Here is a 23,121-nt window from a genome sequence, read left to right as displayed (position 1 = left end):
CTCTTCAGAAAGCTTGTCAATTTATAAATGTATAGTTAGTCCAATAAAAAAGTATCATTGCTCAATGCAATACTCTTGTAATTTTTATATCTAAATCTCTGGACTAACACGGCTACTCCAATCAAGCAGAATCTAAATACCAATTTTCAAGTCTGTAACATCGTCGGTTTTTGAGATATAGGTATCCCCATAAATAAGCCCCCCTTTTGACCCCCCTTAAGTGGGTTTTTGGGAAATGGTAAAACTATGTTTCTTTATTTTTCAAGGAAAATCTAAATACCAATTTTCATGTCTAACATTGTCGGTTTTTGAGATATAGGTATCCTCATAAATCGCCCCCCCTCTTTTGACCCCCCCTTTAATGGATTTTGGGGAAATGGTAAAACTGTGTTTCTTTATTTTTCAAGGAGAGTCTAAATACCAAATGTTCACGTCTGTAACATCGTCGGTTTTTGAGCTATAGGTATCCTCAGAAAAAAGTTCACCTCCCTTTTTGTAAGACTCTGTTCTCTTCTTTTCCTTTGTCACTCCCAGTTACTCCCACTGACTGCTGATTCGCTAACTACTCCTTAAGACAGGTGCTCCCCTTGCACTCTGTGCTTAGTATTGAAGTTTCTACATACAGATTGGATTACAAACTTTCTCTGTCCTGCTTGTTCCAGCTTACCTATAATCAATTGCTTGTATCTTAGCAGGATTCAAAAGACTTTGTTTGCCGTTTATACCTTCAAAGACATCATTGTCTTCTGCCTTATATTCAAGTGAGGAATTGTACATCTTTCCTTTTGTTTAACTAGCTGCTTCATTCTTTTGCAGCTCATACCTTCAACACAGCTAACCAACCAGCAGCACGCAAAAGGATTCAAACCGTGACGTCACTTCCACTCCGGGCCCGGCACCAACAAACTTTCTCCCTGCTTGCGGTTAGAACGGACTACTACCGAATAGACTTGATATTTGTGTATGAGTTTCAGGTACCACACTATTTAACCGCATTACCGCTTTACTAACCATAATCTGCTAAATTACTTGTGGCTATTACTGCAACTACCTAATTACTAAAGCATCAACTAATATCTGCTTAACTGTTTATTCTCTGCAAAGATCCTGCTTTTCCTTGAAAGTAATAAGGCATATCTCCTGCATAAACTGCTTTGTTGATTTAAGTCACTTGCTTGCTGGGAAAGACTTTTTATTGCTGCTGCATTTGTTCCGTTATTTCTCCAGTTCTTTACTCTATTTCTGTTGTTGTCTATCTAAGATATACATCAGATTATATAAGTTTTTCAAGGCAGCCATCTGCTGTATACAAACCTTGTTCTTTTTCTGAATTTGAGCAATATTCACAAATCTGAAAGAGTCCTTTTTGCAATAAAGGATTTAGACAGAATTGTGTAACAAACAAACAATTTTGGTCGTAACTGCAGTTGTGTTCCACTATCAAGAGTTTATTCAAACCCTAACATATTTACACCCCCTTAGGGACTTAATTTCCAAAAATCCTTCCTTAGTGGGTGCCTATGTCATATAAAACAACATACCTTCCAAATTTAAAGTTCCTAGGTTAAACGGTTTGAGCTGGGCGTTGATGAGTCAGTCAGTCAGGACTTCTTTTATATAGTTTGTTGGGTTGAGAGCTTGCATTGTGTGGCTGTTTTAGGGTCCCAGGTTTTGGAAGGGACCTTGACGTGGTACCTGGTCTTGTCCCATTTGGCCAAATGCGGTAACTAACTCTTCCATTTTAGCTTTTCATCTTAGCTGAGAGCTTGTGAGTGCTGGGCTTTCTCTGTGTTTATATATATATATATATATATATATATATATATATATATATATATATAGCCCTCAATTTACGTCGGGGTTAGGTTCCAGAAGGAATGGTTGTATATCGAAACCGTTGTAAATTGAAACCCAGTTTATAAAGTAAGTCAATGGGAAGTGAGGGAGATAGTTTCAAGGCCCCTCTCAAAATTGTCATATGTAACACCGAATACATTATTTTTAAAGCTTTGAAATGAAGACTTTAAATGCTAAACAGCATTATAAACCTAATAAAATAATCACACAACACAGAATATATAATTAAACTAAGTTAAATGAACAAAAACATTTGCTAAACAGCATTATAAACCTAATAAAATAATCACACAACACAGACTTCACTTGCATTTTTCTACAAATAGTTCTTCTATGCATTCCAATCTGGACTGATTTATAGGCAGGAAGATCTTGTTCCTTTGAAATCTGCTCGATAGCTCAGGTCTGGTTAAACTGATTAATTTCAGCTTGCTTGGCTTTGCTGCAACACAAGCGGACAGCTCCACCTACTGGCTATTTTAATAAATGCACTGCTTCTCAATGCTTTTCAATAGCAGTCACATGACTAGAAAAAAAGGTTGTTATTCTGAAACGGTGTAAATTGAACCGTTGTAAAACGAGGGCCACCTGTATATATATATATATATATATATATATATATATATATATATATATATATATATATATATATATATATATATATATATATACAGTATATATATATATTGCAATGGATAAAGTGTATTTACAATGTTTCTTTCTGCTCTACTTTTATTAAATTTCTCTGTCATTATAATGACAGCAGCATAATAATGTACTTACATGTATGCTAAAATAAAACAAAACTTAATCTACCTAGACAAGAGATATGTTCAGAAATAGCTCCAGGGGCACAAAGTAGGTCACATTATTCCTACACGTAGTGCTTGATAAAGAAAAATGTGGGCCACTCTAACACTTACATTCTAGAGAGAACTAACTGTTAAAAGGTGTCTTGGGAACTGAAAGCATTGTGTAAGTCTGGAAACCCTTTGTATGGCTTGGTTCTAAGGCTTGCTGATTTACTGTAAGACATAAAGAATTTATTCCCATGTGTTTTTGATACTCTGAGGGTAGTATGTGCACCATATAGAGAGCACTATGATTAAAGGGTTAAAGAAATTTTTAAAAAAAATCCTTATCAGTAGTTTTTTGTTTTTTTGTTTCTTCAACAGCTGCAGTAAAAAACAAAAAACTACTTGTAGTATACCCAGCACATACTCTGTATTGGGCATCCGTTTTTCCTGCCTAATGCTGATGTCCCCTGTGACATTACTGCGGCCACATTCCTACAATGGCAACATCACTGCTGCATACGCTGTCTGCAATTATCATTACACAAGCATTTTGTGTGAAATGCTTGTGCTATGCCGCCCCCTGCAGATTCGGTGTTAATCATCCCAATTGTATCCGATCGGGATTATTGCTGTCCGCCGCTGACATTTCTACAAGCCGCTCAGTGATTGGATGATATACTCAGGAACTTACCTGTCACTAATTAGCAACACAGGTTGACCATGAAGACAATCCTATAGAAAAGCTTTTCTGATGATTATTTGACAAAATTCATTGTTAAAGATCATGAGGATTTTTGTAAATTAATTTGGTTAGCTTTTCTAAAGTATTATGATCCGTGGCCGGACTTTTAGCCGACGGACACTTGGCCGACGGACATTTGGCCGAAACACAAGTGGCTGTCAGATAACAGTCCGGCCACGAGATAGATTTGATAGATAGATAGATCAATAGATGCAATAGATACATTTGATAGATACGATAGATACGATAGATTTGATAGATAAATAGATACATTTGATAGATAGATAATTTCCCAGACAGAGAATTACAAAACGTGCTGCCTGGGACCCATGGTAAGGTTCCCAGAGGAAGTTGCGGCGCCCGAGGCTCTGATTAGAACAGAGCACTCTGGAACGTATCTGCCCTCGGCCGAAATCGGAACATTCTTTAGCTTTCTGTCTGTCAGCCAAATGTCCGTCTGCCAAATGTCCGTCTGCCAAATGTCTTTCTGCATTTTGTCAGAGCACCATTATGATCAACCCCAAAGTAAGACAAACAACAGATTTAAATATTTGTTAACTATTTTTATTTTTTTTATGCAATGCAGAATTTCTAAAGCATAAATAAATAGAAAAAAAAACATAGGACTTAATCACAGTCCTTTAGAAAAGTGTATCAACTTATTGGGGCCTATTTATCAAAGGTCTTGTGGACCTGATCCGACAGTGCGGATCAGGTCCACAAGACATCGCTGAATGCGGAGAGCAATACGCTCTCTGCATTTAACATTGCACCAGCAGCTCAAAAGAGCTGCTGGTGCAACGCCGCCCCCTGCTGACTCGCGGCAAATCGGCCGCCAGCAGGGAGGTGTCAATCAACCCAATCGTACTCGATCGGGTTGATTTCCGGCGATTCCTGTCCGCCTCATCAGAGCAGGCGGACAGGGTTATGGAGCAGCGGTCTTAAGACCGCTGCTTCATAACTGGTGTTTCTGGCGAGTGAAGACTCGCCAGAATCACGGCCCTTCAAGCTCTGTTCGGAGCTTAATAAATGGGCCCCATTTTATCTATAAGAACCCCCATATACTTTAATGGTGACTTTTGTAGAAATATCATAAAAGATTGTGATCAATGTATTTCTTGTTTCATTTCTGTACAAAGCATGGTTGATAGTTTTGTTTCCATATGAACAAGAACATGGAACCCTTACTTGTTGCAGCTATCAGGTTTGCTTCCAGAGAACTCTATATTAGTTTCCATAAACGTTGCCACATTAGTGAATCCAGGCGGCATGTTGCTCCATTCATCAAACTTGATTCCAGTACCTAGGGAGTAGGTACCAGCTGCACACTTACTGCACAGCTGAGACTTCATCTCCAGGAACTCTCCAGAAGCACAAGAAAACGCTGCAAGAACAAAAAAAAATAAACACATTATATTAAATGCATACTGGGTCACATAAGCTTAAAATATCTGCTGAGTAAAACATATATATGTCATTAAATGAGGATTATCTACAAAATCCAGGTTAAAAAGACAATTCTCCATATATGACCAGACTGATGGAGAGGGACCATGCAAACGGTATAGAGCGTTAACAATGCTGAATTTATAAGAGAGAGTGTGTGAAAATTTATATTGGATAATCAAAACTGCAAATATTCTCCCCAGGCAGTGGAATTTTTAGTTAAGTTATTTGCTTGTACCATCTGGTAATGACTCAATGTGTTAATTGATGACTTGATACAAGTCCCATTTGCACTCTGAGCAGCTGCAGTACTTAAAGTGCCATAAAACATGTGGAAATCTGTGCATATCCTAAAAGGGCTAATTAAGTCTAAATAGTGTGCATCATTTTTATTATTATTATTTTTTTAAACTGCTGGCAAGTATTTTTTTTTTCTCCCAAACATAAGCAAAATTAGTTAGATAGCCATGCTGTCTGGAGTAGTCTGATCCACACCCCTCCTTTAGCTACAGAAACACAGGCATTGTATTTCACAACAGCTTATTTGCTTCTATCCATGCTCCAGAAGATAATGAGTGTCTGCATTCTACAAAAAGCAAAGGTAGATATAGCTACAGCCATAGAAGGAATCGTGTGGGGGGGGGGGAGTTAGAGCTGTACACTTCAGAAACTTAAAAGAAAGGGTTAATGGCGAGGCACTGCAGTATAAATTTGCAGGTAAAGTAATTAAAGTACATATTATATTTTGCCTCTATCCCAACTTTTTTGTATCTCCCTTTAAAATGCTGATGCACTGAGAATATCTAGCTATGCTTCACATGCACGTGTTGAGAAAAATGTTAAAACTAAAACAGTGCTAACTTTTACTAGAAGCATTTTTGCCAAGACATGTATATTGCAAATATGTTTCTATTCAATGATGTAAGTCCTCTATGTGCAATAACATTTTGACCGGAATATCCCTTTAAGGGATCCACAAAGAAAACAGAGGTCAGCGTAATAGAGCCAATAAAAGGATGTATTTCTTGACCTATTACAAACTAAGGGTAGAGTGTTCCTGTGTGCTTATTGCCACACCTGGCAGAGACTGAAGCATTACTTCACTTCCAAATCTACTAGAGCTGTCCTTGTCAGCCAGTGAGTAATCTGTCCCTAGGGATGAGTCCTTTATACATAGTGAAACACTTGAAGAAGATTGCCTGTTGCACATTGGGAAATTAACATTGATGCTGGCTCCTAATGACATGGAATATTTTTCACATTTCAGTTAGTTATATTTGTATAGTCTCTACAGAAAGTCTATTCTTTACTTTAGCACAACCAAAAGCTAAAGATGAGCCCCCAGCTCTGACAACCACTTGCCCTGCAGCTCACTGAGGAAATACACAATTGTATTTAGTCCTTCCCTGTAACCAGACATATCAGCACTTTGGAGCCTCAGAGCAGCTTGGGAAAACAAAGAAACCCACCCAGGAGCACATGTTTGTTGTCAGCAGTCACTTTATTATTTCCGTTGTCACTTCTGTTGAATAATTACTTTCAGGTATTACAGCACGTGTGTGAATGTACAAATAGGATACATCTTTTTGGTAGGAAGCAAGTTTGACCACAAAGTCTGTTTTTACCACTGAAAATACTGATAACAGCAAGATCAGATGTTCTCTTTTGTTATTGGATGTACAAATATTTGATCGTCTGCAGTTTTGTTGTAAATTGTTTAGCTCCTTTATTTCCAATGCAAAATGTTGTTGGTTCAAGATTCCACATGCTTAGGGCTGGTGCTACCAATAAGGCAAACTAATCAGTTGCCTAAGGACACAGTAGTAGGGGCACACAGGGCAGAAGGCTTCCTCTTCTATACTGGAGGGGGCAATAAGTATATGAACTGAACACTGGAGGGGACAATAAGTATATATTTAGTTCCGTAACCAGCAGCATTTTAGGCATCACAGCACCAATTTGCTGGGGTGGGGGGTGGGGTCAGTAAAAATTTAAAGAATAATTTTCTTTGTGCACTTTTATGGCCTTTTAACATCAGGCAATCTGATTTGTTAAGGCAGAACAAGCATCAATGAATCATGGGTCCCCCCATATCAGTAGGCTTTAGGCTTTCAATCATATCTATATACACTAGTAGGAAAAGCATTGTTTGTACAAAACCAAGAATATACATACACATGCCCACACAAACACATAGGCTTACACACATGCATACATACACACGTACTGGACATACACACATAAATAAACACAAATACACAAACACACATTTACTGAAGAGTATCCATTGTGATATCACAGGTATAATGTGGCATCTGTACAGACAAATCTTTTAAATAAGGGTCAGGATTTAGTGGCTTATGTACAATAAAGACTATTTATTACTTTTAGTATATCAAAAAAGTACTTGTGAAAACATTGCTACAGATACAGATAGATTAAAAGTAAGATATATTATATTCAAAAAAGTTATTGCATACACCTGGCATACTTGTCTCATTAAAATGACAGATTACTTGTAATTATGTATCTAGCTTCCACTGGACCTCTCTTTCATGGCTTCTTCCAAACCTCTCTTTCTAACCTCTCTATTAGTTCCAGTCTGATTACACAGACTTGTTGAATAAAAAATAAAACTGATCTATACAAGGGACAATTATTCTAGCCTAATCTATCTGTACTGACAGATAAACCATTAGACCATAGATTAGAATAACTGGCCCTGCAGCCACATAAGTGCTCAGATCAGGCCCCTAAACATATGCGCCGCCAGTAAACCACATTCCCACATCAGACAGCAGCCCACCTGTATGTCACATATCAGATCTAATATCTAACCCTGGTTATGCAACCCCTCTGTAATCCAGATCCTCACATCAGACCTCAGATCATACCTTTGGCCCTGCAGCCCTCTTTCAACCACACAGCCACATCAGAACTACAACCGAGCAAATGGCATTGTAATCTACATAACCATATAGTAGCGCATACCAGACCCCTGGTTCTGTCACCCATCAGTCACATATCAGTTCAGACCACTGCCCAGCAGTCAGATTGTCAGCCCAATAACCACATATAACCTCAGGCTTTGCAACCATTTATCAGCTCCCTACCCACACCAGAAATGAGTTCAGACCCCTAACCTTGTAGCCATTTCCAAGCACACAGCTACATCAGACCTCATATCAGACATCTGGTCAGGATACCTACTGTACAGAATTCTAGCCCTGCAGGCGCTCTTACAGCCATAAACCCAGAAGAGGGGAAGGCCCTCTTTATAATGAGGGATCTCATATTTTTGTCTTTTTTATGACAATCACCCAACTAATGGAATTACTGTATCTGGGACAGCACATAGCACCCATTTTATTACGAAGAAATTACAATCTCTCAAATGAGGTTTCTTACGTCTATCTAGTTAGCAGGGGGTTACCATAGGATTGTCAACAAAACACAGTCTAATAGAGTACTTTTAGGGAGCATAGGACTCTAAAAAGGAGCCCCTCACCCCATCTAAGCAATAACCTGAGGCAAAGTGCCCCTCAAAGTGCCTCAAACAATAGGTTACATAGCCATGTAGCTATCACGTAATAGCCAAGCCAAAACATGTAGAACAAAACCACAAAGGGGGTATGCGTCTATCTTGACCACATCTTACATAAATCCTTGTGAGACCTCTTATTTGAAAGAGGAACAACTCCTCACTGCATTGGTCCAACTTGCCTGGTAACACTAAAGTTCTCCTTACCGACCCTTTACATAAAGAAAAAAATGCCCATAAAAACCTTTATATAAGAGTGGGGGTCTCACCGTTCAGATAAGTGGTTTCAGGTTGTCAAGTCAATAGTAACTGAGATCACTTGGCAACCGCTAGACACATTTTGTTGTGCTGTTGATATTGGGGCTCATAGATCCTCTTTTCTTTTAAATGGAATAAGTAAACAAAAAAGTTGATTTTTTGTTAATATTGTTACAGGCCTTTTTTATTATAACTATGCTAAGAAGGTTTGAAAAGAGATAAAGGATTAATCTAGTCAAGATTAAACGTTCGTGATTCAGATAGTGCATGCGAGTTTAAACAACTTCCTAATTTACTCCTATTATCATTTTTTCTTTGTTCTCTAGGTATCTTTATTTGAAAATGCAAGAATATAAGCTTAGGGGCCAGCCCATTTTTGGTTCAGAACCTGGGTAGCACTTGCTGATTGGTAGCTACATTTAGACACCAATCAGCAAATGCTACCAAGTTGCTGAGCCAAAAATGGGCCGGCTCCTAAGCTTTCATTCAAATAAAGATACCAAGAAAGAGCACAAAGAAAAATTGATAATGGGATTAAATTAGAAATTTGCTTAAAACTGCACACATACACATATTTACACACACATATATATGTTGGTTTCAAGACGGTTCGCTAGATTTCTTCTTTTCTATGATATATATATATATATATGTATATATATATATATATATATATATATATATATATATATATATATATATATATACACACACACACACACGCAAGCCTTGCAGAAGCGCACAACGGGACCCCAAAGTAACACAGTTTAAAAGGCAAACAGTACCTGCTGACAAGCTGAGAGACGGCACACTGTGGAGAGTGGGTGTGTTGATGATCACTGGAGACCTGCAGCTGTACGCGCTCAATACCCGGTCTGTTAGCCGGGTCATATGATAATAGAGAATCCAAAACAGCAGAGCGCATAAAAAGCACAAACGGACTCCAAATAGAATAAAAAATAGGCGTTTATTCAAGTAGTTAGAGTAAAAACATGACATCTTCAATCAGCTGTAATAAAGCACTCATAGATAAAAGCACACAATGTCTAGGCGATCAGGACCTCACGCAGACATGTTTTGTGCGGTTGCGCACTTGGTCACTGCTTGTGACCAATAGATCAAAGCAGGCACTAGACATTTTCAGAAGACAGTAGAGGATAAATTACGTACTCTGAATGACAAAAATATTAAAAAAAGAAAAAGACAATATACCAACTTGTCTAATAAAGAAAAACAGGCTCTCAAAACACTACAGGTTAACCAAAATATTATGATCCGTCCATCCGATAAAGGGGGTAACGTGGTCATCTTAAATACCAAAGATTACCTTAGTGAGGTGAAAAGACAATTATCTGACAAAGAAGTTTATCTAAAATTAACAAGTAATCCTATGAGTGAATATCGCAAAGAATTACAAAAAATAGTCCAAAAGGCCAAATTAGACAACATAATTACTCTTTCTACAGCAGAAGCACTCACTCTACCTAATTCTGTAATACCAATATTTCACTACTTTCCTAAACTACACAAGGATCCAGTAAGCCCACCTGGGCAACCAATAATTGCAGGGATTAATTCATTGAATGAGCCCTTGTCTGACCTCATTGACATTTTCCTTCAGCCTTTAGTAAAGAATTTATTGAGCTACATACAGGATAGCACAGCATTACAAAATAAATTAAATAACATCAAGTGGAAAGCCAATTATAATTTTTTAGTAGTGGATGTATCCTCGCTATATACAGCATAACCTAGGCTTGACAGCAATAGAATTCTATTTAGATCATTACAGTGATTATGAATCAGCAGCTAAAGCATTCTATTAAGTGCTATTGAGTATCTTCTAACTCCCCCACAAGGATAAGGTGGTGCATTTTTTCAGATACATAGACGACCTGCTTTTCATTTTTGAAGTAGAAACATCTGAAGCAGATGCCTTCATTTTTTGGACTTAGAATTAAAAGCAGATCATGAGAGAGAAATTATAACTACCACACTCTATAGGAAGCCAACAGCAGGTAATACCACGCTATAATACAACTCATGTCATCCGAAAAATGTCCTTAGAGGCATCCCTAGAGGGGAGTTCATTAGAGCTAGGAGAAATTGCTCAAATGAGGAAGACTTTACTAAACAATGTGATATTCTAACTGAAAGACTAAAACAAAGAGGTTATAATGAGAATATGTTAATAAAGGCTAAAGAAAGTGTACAACAAAAAACTAATCAAATACAAAACAAAAAATTTTGAATTCGAAAGATAAAGAAAAACCTAGGTTTATTACCACCTACAGTAAAGATTTTAATAGCATCAAAAAGATTGTAAAAGAAACAATCCCCATACTATATACAGATCCAGTCCTGAAAGTAATAACAAGCAAAGGGATTGATATAGTATCCAAGAGAGGTAAAACTCTATCAAATTATCTCTCTCCATCTGATCTCCCAACCAAAACCAACAAATGTTGCCTAAAGGGGAGAAAAGGTTTCTTTAAATGCAGAAGAAACATCTGTAAAACTTGTCACCATGTGACTGAAGGAGATAATTTTATCTCAAATATTACACAACAGAAATACAACATCAATTACTACATAAATTGTTCCACAACACATGTAGTGTACTTACTTACATGTCAAAAATGTAAAATTCAATACGTAGGGAAAACTAAACGTAGTATCAAGGATAGATTTCTCCAACATCTAAGATCCATTGAGGAGGAGGAATCGGATACCCCGGTATCCAGACATTTTAAAATCCATCACAATGCTGATGCCTCCCTATTAAAAATTCAGGGCATTGATCATGTCCCTATGTGGAGACGGGGGGCAACAGGGAAGATAAACTAAACAAACGTGAGGTTTTTTGGATTTTTAACTTAAGAACAAGCAATCCCTTAGGTTTAAATATGAGAAGAGATCTTGACTTATTTGTAAATTAATATAATTATTTCAATTCAGGAACCTTACATACTATTTTCTCCTTTCTTACAATAAGCAATAAACTAAGATACTAAAGTCTACATATTAAATACATATGTTTCAAATTATATACTATTTAGCATACTAATTGAAATTTAAATTTAAATAAATTTCTTCAAGAAGTAAGATAAGGCTTTTATATATACATATCAAAAATGTATTTTATAAGCCCTACGGAACATTAAATTTCAAACAAGATATATACTAAAGTATGCGCATAAGTTTATTCTTAAGACATCTTAGATTTATTTGGAAGGATTTGACACCATGTCAGAAATGTATTTACTGTTTCTTTAACAAAATTGCTATAAAGCTTTGAATGATCAGGACCACACAAAAGCAGTGACCAAGTGCGCAACCGCACAAAACATGTCTGCGTGAGGTCCTGATCGCCTAGACATTGTGTGTTTTTATCTATGAGTGCTTTATTACAGCTGATTGAGGCTGTCATGTTTTTACTCTAACTACTTGAATAAACGCCTATTTTTTATTCTATTTGGAGTCCGTTTGCACTTTTTATGCGCTCTGCTGTTTTCTATTATATATATATATATATATATATATATATATATATATATATATATATATATATATATATATATATATATATATATATATATAAAATCCTCCTTGTAATAAATCCGGCCTCCTGTGTCACCTGCCTCCTGGGTGCAGCATGTAACAAATATCACCTTAGAAGAAAGCTCTCATAGGACTTCTTAGTAGTGGGTTAATCAAAATTTAGCCTATTTTGATTAACCCACTACTAAGAAGTCCTGTTAGTGCTTTCTTCTATGGTGATATATATATATATATATATATATATATATATATATATATATATATATGACATACACACACACACACATATTTTTATATATGTACATACACATACACAAGAGGTAGTGTGTAATATCAATCAAGCTGATCTCCCATAGACAAAATAAATTCACAGTTCATGTGCACCCTCCATACGCTCCATCAAAGGCAATTTACTGTAAATGACAAGAAGCACACTTGCGCTTCCGATGTGGTGGGAGGACCTCCGCTAATCCTGCGGTGCGAAGAAAGCCGTGCTCCCTACCTCACTCACCCTCTCTACCAGCCTGTCTCCGATGTGTGTTTGTCGGTCTGTGTCTAGTTCCTCGGCGCTTGTCAGTGACGTCACTCCTCGGCGCCTGCAATCCGTAGCCAATGTGGGGAAGTCGGCAGGTACACACACACACACACACACAGTGGGTATTGAAAAGATTCACCCACCTTGAAAATAATGACATTTTGTTGCTTTGCAGCCTGAAATAAAGACAGACACCGTTTTTGTTTATCCAGTTGTAATTACTCAGTGCAACTTATAACATCCAAGGGAAAGATAAAACACCAACATGTCAGGCAAAAATAAAGACAATTCAAAAACAGAATCACAGAGTATTTTGTTAAACCACCTTTTGCTTTAGTGAATACGAGGATTTGTTGCGGCTACAGGGCTACAAACCTACTTAGTCCACATACCAAAATAGGGGACAGTACAAAAAAGGTAAAAGTAAAAAGTTAACCCCTTAATGTCATATTAAATTTTGTGTTATCAAACATTACTGTTATTTTCATGGAACATTGCAAATAGTGTCCCCTCTATAGTGCCCTCCTAGTCTGTCAATAGCTAAGTATAACACAAAATTTAATTTAATTAGAGTGTATTGTTCCTTTAAATAGGAGTAACAGTGGCAGCAATAACATAGCAGTGAACAAGTGTGCTGGAGACACACGAAACATGTCCGCTGTGCTGCACTGTTACCCCTTTTTGTCAGTGTATACCTTTGTTTAGAGCTACGGCTCTTTCTGTTTTTAAGTGTACTGAATAAAGTTTTTTTACTTTTACCTTTTTTGTACTGTCCCCTATTTTGGTATGTGGACTAAGTAGGTTTGTAGCCCTGTAGCCGCAACAAATCCTCGCATTCACTGATCTCAATTGCGCCCCTGACAGAGGCGTATCGGCTGGGCTCCCTACTTCCGGAATCAACATTGCTGGCTGCATGGAGGAGCGGAACAGACGCCACATACAGACACGCTGAAGCGACGCTGCTTAGAGAACGGAACACAACCCCCCGCAGGAACGGTAAGCGCCACACAAGTGTATCTTCCACCTTTTGCTTTAATTACAGCCTTTAGTCTGTTGGGATATGTCTCTACTAACTTTGCATACAAAGAGAGAAGCGCTCTACCAGGAACGAACAACAGCTCAGTGGCTTGTTCTATGGCGATTTACCACCCGGAAGCAGCCTCTTTTAGACCAGTGTGCTTTTCACAGAAGAAAAATTTCCTGAAGTATATCAGTCTGATCCCGCCAAGTAAGGTCAGTCCAGCCCCGAAATACCAGGCAATTCTCCTCTGAACAAGGAACATGACAACCCCAGACGATCGTTTCGGCCTCCTATGGGCCTCGTCAGTGAGGTGCAGCCACATTCCTCTAAGCACACTGGGCAAGGAGTCCACGTCTGGTTTCCCCCATCACCCATAGGGAGACTTCCCCAGGGTCATAATAATTTGCATACAAAGAGAGAAGCGCTCTACCAGGAACGAACAACAGCTCAGTGGCTTGTTCTATGGCGATTTACCACCCGGAAGCAGCCTCTTTTAGACCAGTGTGCTTTTCACAGAAGAAAAATTTCCTGAAGTATATCAGTCTGATCCCGCCAAGTAAGGTCAGTCCAGCCCCGAAATACCAGGCAATTCTCCTCTGAACAAGGAACATGACAACCCCAGACGATCGTTTTGGCCTCCTATGGGCCTCGTCAGTGAGGTGCAGCCACATTCCTCTAAGCACACTGGGCAAGGAGTCCACGTCTGGTTTCCCCCATCACCCATAGGGAGACTTCCCCAGGGTCATAATAATTTGCATACAAAGAGAGAAGCGCTCTACCAGGAACGAACAACAGCTCAGTGGCTTGTTCTATGGCGATTTACCACCCGGAAGCAGCCTCTATTAGACCAGTGTGCTTTTCACAGAAGAAAAATTTCCTGAAGTATATCAGTCTGATCCCGCCAAGTAAGGTCAGTCCAGCCCCGAAATACCAGGCAATTCTCCTCTGAACAAGGAACATGACAACCCCAGACGATCGTTTCGGCCTCCTATGGGCCTCGTCAGTGAGGTGCAGCCACATTCCTCTAAGCACACTGGGCAAGGAGTCCACGTCTGGTTTCCCCCATCACCCATAGGGAGACTTCCCCAGGGTCATAATAATTTGCATACAAAGAGAGACCCGGAAGCAGCCTCTTTTAGACCAGTGTGCTTTTCACAGAAGAAAAAATTCCTGAAGTATATCAGTCTGATCCCACCAAGTAAGGTCAGTCCAGCCCCGAAATACCAGGCAATTCTCCTCTGAACAAGGAACATGACAACCCCAGACGATCGTTTCGGCCTCCTATGGGCCTCGTCAGTGAGGTGCAGCCACATTCCTCTAAGCACACTGGGCAAGGAGTCCACGTCTGGTTTCCCCCATCACCCATAGGGAGACTTCCCCAGGGTCATAATAATTTGCATACAAAGAGAGAAGCGCTCTACCAGGAACGAACAACAGCTCAGTGGCTTGTTCTATGGCGATTTACCACCCGGAAGCAGCCTCTTTTAGACCAGTGTGCTTTTCACAGAAGAAAAATTTCCTGAAGTATATCAGTCTGATCCCGCCAAGTAAGGTCAGTCCAGCCCCGAAATACCAGGCAATTTTCCTCTGAACAAGGAACATGACAACCCCAGACGATCGTTTCGGCCTCCTATGGGCCTCGTCAGTGAGGTGCAGCCACATTCCTCTAAGCACACTGGGCAAGGAGTCCACGTCTGGTTTCCCCCATCACCCATAGGGAGACTTCCCCAGGGTCATAATAATTTGCATACAAAGAGAGAAGCGCTCTACCAGGAACGAACAACAGCTCAGTGGCTTGTTCTATGGCGATTTACCACCCGGAAGCAGCCTCTATTAGACCAGTGTGCTTTTCACAGAAGAAAAATTTTCTGAAGTATATCAGTCTGATCCCGCCAAGTAAGGTCAGTCCAGCCCCGAAATACCAGGCAATTCTCCTCTGAACAAGGAATATGACAACCCCAGACGATCGTTTCGGCCTCCTATGGGCCTCGTCAGTGAGGTGCAGCCACATTCCTCTAAGCACACTGGGCAAGGAGTCCACGTCTGGTTTCCCCCATCACCCATAGGGAGACTTCCCCAGGGTCATAATAATTTGCATACAAAGAGAGAAGCGCTCTACCAGGAACGAACAACAGCTCAGTGGCTTGTTCTATGGCGATTTACCACCCGGAAGCAGCCTCTTTTAGACCAGTGTGCTTTTCACAGAAGAAAAATTTCCTGAAGTATATCAGTCTGATCCCGCCAAGTAAGGTCAGTCCAGCCCCGAAATACCAGGCAATTCTCCTCTGAACAAGGAACATGACAACTTTGCACATCTAGACTGTGTAATATTTGCCTACTCTTCTTTGCAGAACTGCTCCAGTTTCGTTACATTTGATGGTGACCATTTGTGGACTGCAGTCTTCAAGTCATGCCACAGATATTAAATGGGGTTTAAGTCTGGGCTCTGACTAGGCCATGCAAGGACATTCACCTTTTTCTCCTTCAACCACTGTGTGGTTATTTTTGTGCTTTGGGTCATTGTCATGTTGGAAGGTATACCTTCTTCCCATTGACAACTTCCTGGCAGAGGGCAGCAGAATTTGATGGTTTTTTGCCCCATCCATTATTCCTTCTATCCTGACAAGTGCTCCTGTGCCTGCTGCAGAGAAACACCCCATAACAGGATATTACCACCTCCATGCTTTACTGTAGGTATGGTGTTATTTAGATGGGGAGCTGCATTGGATTTCCTCCAGACATATCGTTTGGTGTTGAGGCCAAATAATTACATTTTAGTCTCATCTGACCATAACACCTTTTTACATGTGGCCTCAGAATCTCCTAGGTGTGTTATAGCAAAGCTCAGTCGTGACTGCATGTGGCCTTTCTTGAGCAGTGTTTTTTTCTTGCAACCCTCCCATACAAGAAACATTTGTGGAGAATTCATGATATTGCTGTCACATGCACACAATGACCCCTCTTTGTCATAAATTCCTGCAACTGCTTCAGAGTTGCTGTGGGCCTCTTGGTAGCCTCTCTGACCAGTTTCCTCCAGGCTCTTTCATCCAGTTTGGAGAGATGTCCTGATCCAGAGAGGGTCTGTGTTGTACCAAATACCTTCCACTTCTTAATAATATACTTCACTGTGCTTCTAGGCATTGATAAAGCCTTTGATAGTGTCTTGTATCTATCCCCTGACGTGCCTATCTACAACATTCCCCCGGAGATCTTTTGACAGTGTCTTGCCACCCATAGTTAATTGTTTGCTTCAGTTGCACTACCAGGGACTGAGATGCTCCAGGAAAGCTCTTTTCATGCTGAGCTAATCAATATGCCCACAGCTGATCACAGTTGAAGGTCAAATGGCTTTGTGTGAGCCATTGAGAAGGTGATTAGCTACACCTGATTAAGTTTACAAGTAATTTTAGGAGGGGGTGATCCTTTTTCCAACTCAGTGATTCTGTTTTTGAATTGTCTTTATTTTTGCCTGACATGTTGGTGTTTTATCTTTCCCTTGGATGTTAAAAGTTGCACTGAGTAATTACAACTGGATAAACAAAAACTGTGTCTGTCTTTATTTCAGGCTGCAAAGCAACAAAATGGGATTATTTTAAAGGGGGGTGATTCTTTTCAATACCCACTGTATACACATACATACACACACACACACACATAAACATATATACACACACTGGATATGTGGATCTCAGTGTACTGCATCTGTCTTTATGAGATATTACGCATATTGTAAAAAGGTCACTAACTGATCTCCGGCTACAGAATTAATCTAGGTTTGTCAATTATTATTTTAACATGTTAGGTCTATAAGCAGAAAAGACAGAGCTTAAAGCCTTCTGGGGGTCTATGTGTACAAATGACTCAAGACTATAGAAGAAAATACATTTTATACTTGCGGCAATCCCTGTGTGGCTAAGAGGAAGCTTGGTTACCATGACAACGGCTAAAAGATGTCAAGTACCAGGAAATCACAATAATGAGATCTCAGCCCTGAATCACAGAGCAATCTATAAACAACCAGTAAAAGTCAGTCAATAAGTAACCCAAACTAAACTAATTTGGCATAGTCCTTGTTAATGGCTCACTGACATTTAACACAGTAACTAAAAATTTTATGAACAAATAAAGTGTGGTTGTTTTAAAATACTTCAAATGTTATTATCATGAGCTCATTGTAGTTGTGCACAAGGATATAATATAAACTCTTGCACTAGTTGTGTCAGAATGTAAGGTTTCAGTTTTGGTGGGTGGACGTGGGCATAATCTCCTGCCAACGGTAACTACACTTACAAATGATTATTGTAGTTCACACCTAACTAGTATGAAGCCGCACCTTCAATACACATTTTTATATGCATCAGCAGGGAATTCACATTCAATTTACCAAAACATTATTAATTTGTGTGTGTGGGGGGTGGTTAGCATGTTGCCTATTCAAGCCAATAGATGAGATTATATTTCACAACTTTACACACAAACACATATACTAGGTGGCTATATTATCTGGGTGCTGCATAAAATAATTTTGATGCACACTCTTAGCATCCCCGTAGAAAAAAAAACAAAAAAACACATTAACGTGTGATTCTCCTCATGTGCCACACATCTCCATTTACTTCTACTCTGACTGGGTTCTTTCATCCGTGTTTATTCTCAAACTCCCTTTTTATACCATTGTGATTATATATGTAATATCAAGCAGCAAGTCTCAGGTATCCTCTCCACACCTCTTTATAAAATAGTAGTTTCCTGAAATGTTAAAACCCACACACACAACTAATTCTAGATAAACCTTATTGGTTTAATAAGGAAGTTCTAATAAGCTTTTGTTTTGTGAACAGTAAAGCCGATGCTCGCTAAACATTTCATGGGTTCCACAATAGCTCAAATAATAGTGATTAAGGATAAGAGGAACTGGTTGGCAATAGATGAGAGACAGGTGTCTCTCTGTGTAAGTACAAAGCTAAGTATGGTGCCAGGTTATGGACTCCTAAGCTCCCTTACAGGTTAACCCTTCCCAAAAGGTAGCCAAAAAATAAGAACAAATATACAAACAGTAGTAAAGGAGCGCTAATCAAAACGAAGGGATCCTGGAGGATAATAAAATAAAACCCTATTATAGATAAAACAAAATGTATTTAATATAGTGTTACAATTTATCAGACAATATATACAGCATAGACAGTTAATAGGGACGTCTCCCTGGAAAATAAAATCTAATATGATACTCAGAGTGTCAAAATGTAAGTCAGAATTTACTTTTTAAATAAAATCGCATAAGAATTTGCAACAATAAAACAAACTGGAATACAATAAAACCAATTCAGATTCCATCTTGTGACCTTAAAATGTCAGTATAAACTCCTTTTGAATATTAAGGATATATATCCTATTGCAGCACAGTAACATTCATATGAAGTGTAACAATCACTGTGATAGCTATTGCTAATTAGCATGGTTTAAAGTGTTTTACCTTGTAAATCTATTTTAGAGATGAGTTCTACTAATGTACAATACTTGCTGTTTGTGGGGATGAGAGGATTGAATCTTATCGGTAGGCTCAGACACGCTAATTTTCAGATACAGACTTGCAGCGTTCTTCTCCGGTAGTCCGTATACTTGGCGGTGTCTCCGTTAGGGTCCACGTGACTCCGATGATGTCACTTTCTTAGAAAAAATACTGGACCCAGAGCCGCTACTGTGTTGCACGCCCAGGCGTGTTGCAAGATAATGAAGAAGCAAACGGCACGTTTCACCCTAGTGGGGGCTTTATCAAGACATGTTGATAAAGCCCCCACAAGGGTGAAACGCGTCAACGACTTACTTTCTGAGGAGTTCAAGAATTGTAAACAGAGGATTACAAGAAGTTGATATTCAAGATCTTGCAGGTAAAAGGAATCAAGTACAGGGAAAGGTGTAATACCGCAAACGGCCATTTGCTTCTTCACTATCATGCAACGTGGCTGGGCGTGCAACACAGTAGCGGCTCCGGGTCCAGTATTCTTTCTAAGAAAGCGACATCATCGGAGTCACGTGGGCCCTAAGGGAGACACCGCAAAGTATACAGACTACCAGAGAATAACGCTGCAAGTCTGTATCAGAAAATTAGCGTGTCTGAGGCTACCGATAAGATTGAATCCTCTCATCCTTACAAACAGCAAGTATTGTCCATTAGTGGAACTCATCTCTAAAATAGATTCACAAGGTAAAACACTTTACCTGCTTATCTGCTGACATATGCTATGCATACACAAGAAAATAACTTTAAATGTTAATATTTCTTTAAAGGGATATAAAACGGCGCTCCTTTAGTAAAAAAAATAAATAAGTAAATGTAAAAAAAACAGGTTATGTAAAAAAACAAAAAATCAGCAAACAACTTTCTTGCTTCCTTACAAAATGAGCATTTGGACATTCCCAGTGTAGCCACTGCCTATAGCAGGGGATTTCACACCAGTCCTTAGGCATTCCTATCTGGCCAGATTTTCAGGTTTACCCTGGGTGAGAGCAGGTTAAAGGTATAGAAATGTAAATTTGTATGAATGCATTTCAATTTTAACTACAAGCAGTTTTGCAATATACTTCCATTAGCAAAAATGCTTTTACTAAAATGCATTACTGTTTTTCAGTGGCATACGCACATATGCTGTGAGGACCGAGCCACCAGTATTCAAGCAAATAGAGATGGTGGCTGTGAGTATTGTGTCTGTGAAGACTCATTTTGTTTTATGCCAAGCCACTGCTGAATCTCTGATAAGCTGCAGTGATTGAATGCTGGTGCATGAGCCACTCAAAGCATATGTGTGTGTGCTGCTAAAAACAGCGATCACTTTAACTAGAAGCAATTTTGCTAATGAAATTATATTGGAAAAATACCTCTACTGAGCATGGGCAAGAAACAGACTTCCAGTTTCTTTCATTAACTGAACAGTAAAGCCAGCTCACGTTACTCTAGAAGATGTATGCCATCAAGCTAGATATGCTTTTCTGTAGAGACCCCAGCCCTTGTGGGGCTGTATTAGGAAGCAACGGACACTGCACAAATTAATTTAAGAAACAAAAAAATGAAATAGAAGGTAAAATCCTTTTAAAATTATAAATAATACATATTGAAATTATTTATTTAAAGTATAACAGAATTTTTTAAATCCCTTTATGAAGCATTTTTGTATTCCTTTTACTGAGAGCTCTAATATTTACATTTGGATTAATCAGTATATGGATATCTGAACAAAGAATTTTAAGTGCTTTAAACTTTAACATATTTTGCTTGGTTTTCTTATAATAAAATGTTTAATTACCAATAAATCTCTATTTACAATGTCAGCACCACACTGGAGATAGTCATCACTGTCTAGGTTTTTTTATTGAGGAATAGGAGGACATACAATAACACAAAAGCTTTGCCGTATTGTTCCTTTTTATGTATCCTTCACCTTATACTCAAGTCAAATATACCAATATGTAAAAGAAGAGTGTGTAGGAATCCAAAAGGTAATCACAACACTGCAACATATATAAATATATAACACATATATATATATGTGCAATACCATTTAAAGGAACACTCTAATTCAGGGGTTTTCAAACTTTTTTTCCCAAAGACGCAGTGCCATGATACCACATACCGTATTACCGTCGCAACCCTAGTTTCGTGCTTGGTCAGAAAATTTCTGAAGTATATATACAACAAGATACCGGAGAGTGAGTGAAACTTGAAAGTGTTGTAAAAGGTAATGCAGATAGAAACAAGACCCAGACCAGATCAATCTCATACAAAAGACTTTATTCCAAAGCAGTAAAATAAAAAAAGTAAAAAAAAAAATAATTAATAAAGTACTAGCGCGTGCATCGCATACAAACAATAAAATCCGTTAAAACAATGGGGGGCGGAGTCAGCCAGCAACAGGAGCAGACGTGATTTTCCTCTGTTCGGCTGCTCTGTGTTTAAATTTTGTCTAAAAAGCACTGAAAAAGCCCTAAAATTGTAATATTAGGGCACCTTCCCACCAGTCAAACCTTTAACTACCTGCGGGTGGTGGTCTTAAGGACTTCGGCCAGGTGACTGCTGGCACAGAAGGCATCAGACCCGGTGTCCTGGAAGCCTTTGGGCCCAGACACGCTAATCCAGATCATCAAGCACCCCAAACACGACCGGCAAGTAGCGGATTCCCTACATCCCGTGAGAAAGGCTGGTGTGGGTGTATTTTGGGCTGGAGCTCAAGAGGCCAGGTCTGTAAGAGGTGCCGAGAAGACGCGATTGCACTGGCGTGAACCACCATCGTACCTGTGAACACTACACTCGCCTGAACATTACCTCCAGACGGCCTGGCTTCCTCGAGGCCTTCGACCGTCAGAAGACACACTACCGAGGATTACCAGCGCTCCAGAACTTTACCGGCCAGTCTGTCTTAAAGCCCGCAAATCGGCCGTGTCACTCCTAGGCCACAAACTGACGACAGGCCTGTAAGGTCATCATCAATAGCTGAGGGCGGTCTTGATTGCCTCTCTGACACTGCCAGGTGAGCAAGCACCCCAACCCTAGAGCGAGCACAGCTCCATATACCTAAGAAGCTGGGTGAGTGTTATAGGTACACTTTGCCTGCACAGAAGTGGTCTTTAGCCCTAACTTTGGATCCCTGCAGCCACAAACCAATATCTCAATACAGAGGACACATCCAGGGCCTGTCTTGTCTAGGGAGCCCAGTTGAAGTGAAGCTTCTATCCAGATAGGAAGGCCTTTCAGAAAGAAAGGCTCCTGGCCTACATAGGTGTCCATGTGGCAGAGCCCCTGCTGCTAAGCTGAGACTGTGGGAAAGAGTAAGGACCTGCAACTCAAGCTGGGTGAGATCTTTCATATACTCCGGTATTACACACATCTGGTTGGTACCTGCCATCCCCCAATATTTCAACAAACCTGATGACCCTAACCCAGGCACCTCATATTGCAGACTTTGAAATCTCTTAGTTCACCTGTTACCCTCACTCTCCAAGACCTATAGCAGTCCAACTCCAATTCCCTCCAAAGAGACTACATTCAGGACACTAGTGCCTGCCATTGGTCCTAATTAATATTAGTATTGCATAGTAACGTTCAATTAAACCTGTGAGCCTCTGTGACCAGCTCTCACCTCACCCTTTCCTGCCTGGGCCCTCCCAGGTGGGTCACTTCCACATTCCTTTTTCCCTTCCACTAGGTCGTATCCCCCTTTTCCCCTGAGGTGAGGGAGTTGAGTCTTTGGGTATTTGCGTGACATCCCCTAGATACAGTCTAGGGAAGCACGTAATATTGTTCATTTACATCCAATTTGTGTTGTTATTTATTTTTTCAACTGTTGCTGACTGTTCTGTTGTAATAGACAG

At 39.4% G+C, this 23,121-nt stretch overlaps 1 protein-coding gene across 1 annotated transcript in view; it reads right to left on the bottom strand.

Moving 5' to 3' along the window:
• Window positions 1-23,121, bottom strand: part of ELAPOR2 (endosome-lysosome associated apoptosis and autophagy regulator family member 2) — a 220,486-nt gene that overhangs the window by 120,668 nt on the left and 76,697 nt on the right. Inside the window, exon 3 of the mRNA XM_053716505.1 lies at window positions 4,585-4,780. Within this exon, the coding sequence (XP_053572480.1) occupies window positions 4,585-4,780 (196 nt within the window). The remainder of the gene's footprint in view (window positions 1-4,584; window positions 4,781-23,121) is intronic.

Source organism: Bombina bombina, chromosome 6 (genome assembly GCF_027579735.1).
Source record: "Bombina bombina isolate aBomBom1 chromosome 6, aBomBom1.pri, whole genome shotgun sequence".
In the NCBI taxonomy this organism is placed as follows: Eukaryota; Metazoa; Chordata; class Amphibia; order Anura; family Bombinatoridae; genus Bombina; species Bombina bombina.
This window is presented reverse-complemented; position numbering and strand designations above follow the sequence as displayed.